General features: G+C 36.5%; 1 protein-coding gene across 4 annotated transcripts in view; it reads left to right on the plus strand.

Moving 5' to 3' along the window:
- PLEK (pleckstrin) overlaps nucleotides 1–7,355 on the plus strand; it is a 38,792-nt gene extending 31,437 nt beyond the window's left edge. For all 4 annotated transcript variants that reach the window (XM_074207576.1, XM_074207555.1, XM_074207561.1 and 1 more), the window contains 3 exons: nucleotides 2,161–2,244; nucleotides 3,280–3,349; nucleotides 5,137–7,355. In XM_074207576.1, coding sequence (XP_074063677.1) covers nucleotides 2,161–2,244; nucleotides 3,280–3,349; nucleotides 5,137–5,273 — 291 coding nt within the window. In that variant the 3' untranslated portion in view covers nucleotides 5,274–7,355. The remainder of the gene's footprint in view (nucleotides 1–2,160; nucleotides 2,245–3,279; nucleotides 3,350–5,136) is intronic.
- Nucleotides 7,356–7,556: the final 201 nt, after the last annotated feature.

Genomic DNA, 7,556 nt, shown 5'->3' on the forward strand with positions numbered 1-7,556 from the left:
GACATTGGGTAGATGGCGATCATTACAATTGAGTATTAATTTTCATTTGAGTAAATAAATGGTCTGAAAATCCCAGACATGCACATTATAAATTTCTGGGCATCTGTCCCCTTCTCACTCAGAGAGACTCATTCTAGAAATGATGATTCAATTACATCACATTCTTATGCAACCAAATGCTTTAAGGAACTTGGGCAGTAACCATTGCTTCCAAATCCTCCTTGTCATCTTCCTTGGAAGATTGACTCACCATAAACAGGAGGATTACTTAGCAGTTTTGTGAAGGCCACAATGTATGTCTCAAAGAAAAGGAGGAAGTGGTGACAAGAAATTGTCATAATTCAATCAACAAATCAATCATCAAGTATTGATTGATTAAGCACTTACTACAGATCAGACATTGTGCTAAGTTCTGGGGATACAAAGAAAAATGGAAAACAGTTCCTGCTCTCAAGAAAATGGGAGAGGGGAGATAAGAAAATGTACACAAATAAATACACACACACACACACAAAGAGACAGAGACTGAGACAGAGATAGAGAAATAAAGAGAGAGAGAAATAGAGAAAGAGATAGAGACAAAGAGACAGAGATGGAGTGACAAAGACACAAAGAGACAGAGACAGAGACAGAGACAGAGATGCACAGAGAGACAGAAAGACAGAGAGATAGAAACAAAGAGAGAGAGGTAGAGAGACACACAGTGGGAGTCAGAGAGAGACAGAGAGAGACAGAGAGACAGGGAAACAGAGAGACAGAGGTACAGAGAAGATACCAAGTAGACACAGAGTGAGGGGAAAATGCTAATTAGAAAGTACTCCTTTCTATTGAGCTGAGTCTTGAATGAAGCCAAAGATTCTAAAAAGTGAAAGGAGGGAGAAAATTTCAGACATGGAATGCAGTACAAAAGCATGGACACGGGAGATTAGAGGTGGGTTGTTGTGGGTGAAACACAGCAGCAAACCATTGTGGATAGACTGCAGAGTTCATAGAGGGAAGAATGTGTAAGAACCCAGGAAAGAAAGGAAGGGGTCAGGATATAAAAATGCGTTTATATTTGATCCTAGAGGCAATAAATAGTTGAAGGAGTTTCTTATAGGTTCACTGCCTTCAAGATACTTGGAATAATAATGGAATCATTGATTTTAAGGCTAGAAGGGAGTTAAAAGATACTGAGGCTCAAACCAACTAAACCAACTTTTCATTTGACAGATAAGGAAGCCCTGGGAGCTGACCTGAATGTGTCTCTTGCAAAACTTGTCAGCTTCCATGGATTTAAATATCAGTTCTTTACAAAAGATGACCATATATATATATATATATATTTAATAATCTCTCATAAACCCCAACCATATCACTATTATATGGCAATAATTATAGCTAACATTTATACAGCACCCTACTAGGTTCCAGGCCATGTGCTAAATTATTTATAAATATTATCTCATTTAATCCTCACAACAATCCTGGGAGGTAGGTGCTATTATTATAATCACCCCCTTTTTACAGATTAGGAAACTGAAGCAGAGTTTAAGGCATTTGTTTAGGGCTGTTCTGCTAGTAAATATCTGAGACTGAATTTGAATTCAGGTTCTCCTGACTCCATATTTAACACTCTATCCATTATACCCTCCTCATTGTGTGGGGCAGGGGCTACCCACTGCCTTCTAAAAAGCTCCTCCTAGATGTCCAGTAGACAGTTCAAACTTGACATAGCAAAACTAATCATTTCTTCCCTTTTCTTCTTGTTGGCTTTATCATTCTTGACTTTCACACCCAGAGCCAATTAATTGTCAATTCTATTTTCACACCATCTCTTCCACTTGATCTTGTTTCTATCTTTGTCACTTCTCACTTGGAGTAAACAGTCTCTGAAAGGGTCACTTTACTTCTAGTTTGTCCCCGCACCCAACCAGCTAGTCCAAAATCCACTTCCCTTCTTCCTCTCTTCTTCTCCAAGAGTATAAGTTCCTTGTTGACAGGGAAGATTTCATTTTTATCTTTGTATTCTGAGTGAGTGTTGAGCATGTAGTAAGTGAGTCATAAACATTTGTCTGAATAATTACATTGCTAATTTTGTGCTTTATTCCTGGGTTGGTACATGATGTTATTGGATAGATAATTTTATTATTTCTCTTTTGTGTGCTGATTCTGATGCAGGGGCATAGGAGGAAGAACTGGAAAGTGAGGAAATTTATTCTGAGGGAGGACCCTGCCTATTTGCACTACTATGATCCTGCAGGGGTGAGTGTCATGGTTGTTGAAAGGTCTTTGAATAGCATTATCATTATCATACTCTAAAGTCAAACTCTTCTATTCTTCTGATTCCCCTTTCTATTTCCAATTCCCTTTTTATATCTCAAAGGTCCCTTCCAACTTTAAGTGTATGTTCCTATGATCTTATGACCTTCTCACCTTATCATTTCCTCATTCCCTTCCTTACTCCCTACTTTCCTCTAACTCCTACTTCTCCTCAGCCTCCACTGGAAGAAGCTATCCAGTTATGGAGCTGTAAAGGTCATCCAGTAAAAGCTGCAAAGGTCATCCAAAGGGACTCAACTAAACTCCAAACTCAACTAAAACTTTCATTTTCTCTGGAATTGAAGTTAATTTCTTCATGTCATATATTTCAATTAGACCTTCCAATTCAACTTTTCTTTCATTTAAATTTAATTAGCTTTGTTAGTGTTTTTATGGGGGTGGAAGGAGAAATTTAATCTAATTTTAAGCTTTTGGCTAAATTTGTTAGGAATTAATGTTTTCTAGCAGGCGTAATTAGATAAGAACATTTTGATTATTTAATTTAAACAGTTTTGTCTTTTATTGTTAGGAAGTGTTTGGTCTGTAGTTAAAAGACTTCCCTGAGCAGACTGGATTCTCCAGCTCTGTTTTTGTCTGAAGGATAGCATTCTTTGATTACATCCTATGACCTTTTAGGCAATAAATGGGCCAAATAATCTAAGGACTCTGAAAGAAATGTGGTCAAGGCTTAACTTCCCCCACTTCTCCTTCTTGTTTCTGTTTCCCCACTAATTTGAACTTTTGATTGGGGAAGTACCTTCTTATGCATAAGACTTGCTTACATCTTTCTGTGTAAATTCTCTACTGCCCCTCTGAGGAGAAGATTTGGGAAGTGGATCCTCAGCAGCCCCATTTCTCTTCTTTATTCTAAGGGCTTCTTACATTTTTGCTGAATTAAATTGAATTTCTATCTGAGTTGTTGTATTGGGCTGCAGCATGTCCTAAATACTTTATAGATGTAATGTCCTCCTCTTCCAGGGAGAAGATCCACTGGGAGCAATTCACTTGAGAGGCTGTGTGGTCACTGCTGTGGAGAGCACCCCTGATGGTATGTACCAGTCTTCCCCTCTAGAACATAAAGGGAAAATCATTAAATTTAGAGGTGGAAACTTTGGTTTCACTCACTAGCAGTTAGACAGTGCATAGAATGCTAGGCTTAGAGTCAGGAAGACCTGAGTTTAAATTCAGTGTTAGATACTAACATATGATCCTGGATAAGTCACTTTACCTCTCTCTGCCTCAACTTCTTCAGGTGTAAAATGGGGATTATAGTAGTACTTATCTTACAGTATTGTTGTGCAGCTAATAATTATAAAGTGTTTAATACATGACTATTCCTTCCTGTTGCCTATGTGACATTGGTCCAGTCATTCATCTATCTGGGCCTTAGTTTTTTTTCTTTATAAAGTGATGGGGTTGGATTAGATAATCTGGGAGTTTTCTTTCCATTCTCATCTATGATCACATCTATTTCAATAGATGATTATTAGCAAAAATATTTATGTAACTAGCTTCCAAAAAGTCTCAAAGAGACCCAAGCTTCCTTTTTCAGTTTTGCCAGTCCAGTCCCAGAAACATCATGGGTTTCTGAAGACCTTTCCTATATCTATGAAATATATGGAACAAAACCTGGAGTCTATAAAGGAACTACTTTACCATTATAATCACCTAGTTTAAACCTTTCTTGTTTGTAGTTCATCTTAGACTTAATTATTACATGGTCCTTTAATACTTCAAGATTTCATAAGGAAATACTTTGTATTTATTAGCTAAGAAATCCTCTTTTGGAACATAATATGATATGATGGATGGAGTATTAGATTTGGTACAGAATATCTGACTTCTGACTCAATTTCTTTCACTAACTTGAACAAGCTGCTCCTCTGGGCCTTTGTATCCTCATCTACAAAATGAAGGTTATTAGAATGGATGAGCTCTGAGATGGCTTCCAACTCTAAAGTTCTTTTATTCTATGAATAATATAATCATAGACACTTAAATTTAATTTACTGGGTCCCCAGTGGTTCCATAGAATCAGTGAAGTTCAACAACAAACCATTACTCCCACTTTGCCATCTGGAACTTACCAGACTTAAAATATCTGGACTAGATTACTTTTATAAATTGAAGAGTTTGGCTGGATTTACTCCCTACTGCTCTTTCAGAACTTGTTTAAATAAGATTCTCTTCTGGTCCTGAAATTTGTAGGATCAGGTATACAACTGACTAGAGTAGTTCTGTTGGAAACTAGAATTACAGGGTTTATCCCCAAATAAGCTAATTGATATCCCCCTATTTTATTAAGATAAATGTTATTCTAGGTACAAGGTGATTAAAGTGAGAGCCACACTCAACTACAGTATGATATTGGGGTCTTTTTCCTTGTTTTGAAAAATCAAATACAAGAAAATAAATGCAAATTTATGGCTATTTTTGAAAAGAAATTTCTGACATACAAATGACAACTTGGCAATCATTATTAGCTGAGAAAAGCAGAGATTTTTGAGTAGTTAGGAAAACTGCTAGAAGTTAAAAGGTTTATGTGCATATAAAAAGTGATCTTATCTAAATAGGCATTCTTTAATTTCTTTAGTATTTTTACATTGGGACAACCAAAATCAGAGAATTTGAAAGTTCTGCTTTTAAAAAAATGTACTTTCATTTCTTGTTAAAAGAGAAATCAGGATAACACTGAAAATAGAACAAAAGCACATTCTAAAATCTATCTGGGCTGTATTGCTATACTATTGCTCAAACAAGGGAGAATGGATCAGATGACCTCTTTAAATGAAGGGCCCTTCAAGAATTATGATATTCTTTTTCTGTCTCCTTCAGCTAAGAAGAGTGGTGATGAAAATCTTTTTGAGATCATCACTGCTACTGAAGTTCATTATTTCTTACAAGCGGCCTCCCCTCAGGAACGCACAGAGTGGATCAAAGCCATTCAGGTGGTCGCTCGGACCGGGAAGTGAAAAGGAACCTTCTGACAGAATTCCAGTGGGCTTAGTCATCATGGTTTCTCCTGAGTTCATCTAAACAGGAGGACAAGAAGACCTGTTGTGGATTCTGAATGCAACTAAATTGTATTTGATTATTCCTGTGTTCTAATTTCTACCCAACCCCTTTTTCCTTCAGTCTTTCTTACCCAGGGACAACAACCTTTGGGGATGTGGGCAAGTCAGTTATCTTCTTTGGGGTCCATCTTCATCTGCTAGGTGGAGAGGGCCACAATAATCTTTAAAGATCATAACAACTTTAGAGGTATCCTTGGCTGGAATGGCTACCCTTTAAACAAAGCCTTCCTCTGTTAGATCAGAGCACACAGCTGCTTCCAAAAGTATATTAAATGCCCAAGAAAATGCTTCCTTCTAAAAACCCTGAAAAATGAGTGATAAATTGACTAGTCCATCCATACTTTTTACTTTACTTATTCTTTCTCCCTCTTTCTAGGGATCAATAGTAAGGTGAATTTAATCAGTTTGCCTTATTTACCCTGAGTGGAGACAGTTGTAAACCTGTATTTAAAGACTCTTGGATTATTTGAAAGTCTCACTAGAGTTAAGTCTACACAAACAAATACATTTGAAAAATAACTTTTGATTGAGATCTTTCATTTTTTATAGCACTTAAATTTCTCCTGTATCAGTTTCCCTTCCATTTCCAGAAAGCCATTGCATAAAATACAGGATTTTGGGGTTTTTTTTAAGAAAAAGAAGACGAAAAAATAGTAAATCTAAAAGAAGCACACATTTCACAAGAGAATTGTACTCTGCTGAGCAAATCAGGATTTATTACTTTTCTTTTATATTCTGAAAAGAATTGAGAGACTAGAAGTATCAAAACTTTTAAAAAAAATAAAAAAAACAAAAAAACTTGGCCTGACAAACTTTATGTATAAAGAAAAGTTTGGCTTTGTTACTATCAGAGTCTTTTTTATTCTTTATTTCTTAGTCAAATATGTTATGCCTAACTGTTTTTCCTTATTATCAAAACCTGATCTCAAGAAAGAATCAGATATGCCATTTTTACTTTAGTAGAAATTTGAATCAATTTGTTACCTCTCAGCAGCATGTGTCTTTAAAAACTGGCTTTGCATCCTGTGGAAGGATTTTCAGGCATCAATGACAGGTGAGAGAGATTGGAGGCAAGACTAGAGGAGACATTTTTAAATAATCTGAAATTACACCAAATAGGTGGGTACCTATTGCATGAAACTGATACTGATTCCAGTCCAGGATGTTCCTCTCTGTGTCCCAGCAAAGTATTATCTCTTTTCCCCCTTCTTGTATTTGATTTTAAAAAAGAAAGGAAAACAGTGACCCCACTATGTGACATCATACTGCAATTGAATGAGGTGGGGGGAATTCCGTCTATGGATAAGAGCCAAGATTCCTCCCTACCCTCACTGCTATACTACTGTGACACAATGGAGCATTGACCCTCTGAGTGGGTCCGTAGAAAAAGTAGAAAAACCAGTGCTCTAAAAGCTATTCACAGTGATGGCAATGGACATTGCAGAGACAACCTCCAATACATAAGCTTATTGCAATTAGACTTCACATTCACTCTTAAGTCTAAAGGCATTATCTATGGATCTTCAGTGTTTATAGGACTTCTCATGAATCCTTTTCCCTATCACTTGTCAGCCTAGGTAGAAGCAGTCACCAAGTTATGCCTTCACATTGGGTCATGGATTTTGGTTCCATTCACTAGTCTATGATTCTGCTACAGTATCTCACGATGGAAATGGTAGAGCTAAGGTGGAATCTGAGGAAGGAGAAGGGAGCAAGACATAGTCTTTCCCTATTTCTTCTCTACTTACTTCCCCTTGTCCCTTGACCCCATTTCACACCCAGTTTTATGAAAACCTTGGTTCATATGATCCATTCTAACCATAGGAAGATAAGTGAGACTCACCAAACTTTTTCTGTAGTTTCCCCCCGAAACGTGCACAGTATTTTCTTTATTTTTTCATTTAAAAATGTCCTATTTATTGATACATAGTCACAGTTTGTATTTTATATATAAGTAAAGTAAACATGGATATCAAAGTATCTTATTATTGGTGTTATCATTACAGTTTTTACTTTTTCATTTTTGAATTCCTTCAATGAATGCACAATACATTTATTAAGTAGAAAAGTATATAACATTTTTCTAGGCATATTCCCAAGCACTTTTCTGCCTCTTTGTGGTGATGCAAGTGTAGTATAGGTTAAAATGTGAATTGGTCTATAAAGGCCATCCTACAAAGC

This window comes from Macrotis lagotis, chromosome 1 (assembly GCF_037893015.1).
Source record: "Macrotis lagotis isolate mMagLag1 chromosome 1, bilby.v1.9.chrom.fasta, whole genome shotgun sequence".
Classification (NCBI taxonomy): domain Eukaryota; kingdom Metazoa; phylum Chordata; class Mammalia; order Peramelemorphia; family Peramelidae; genus Macrotis; species Macrotis lagotis.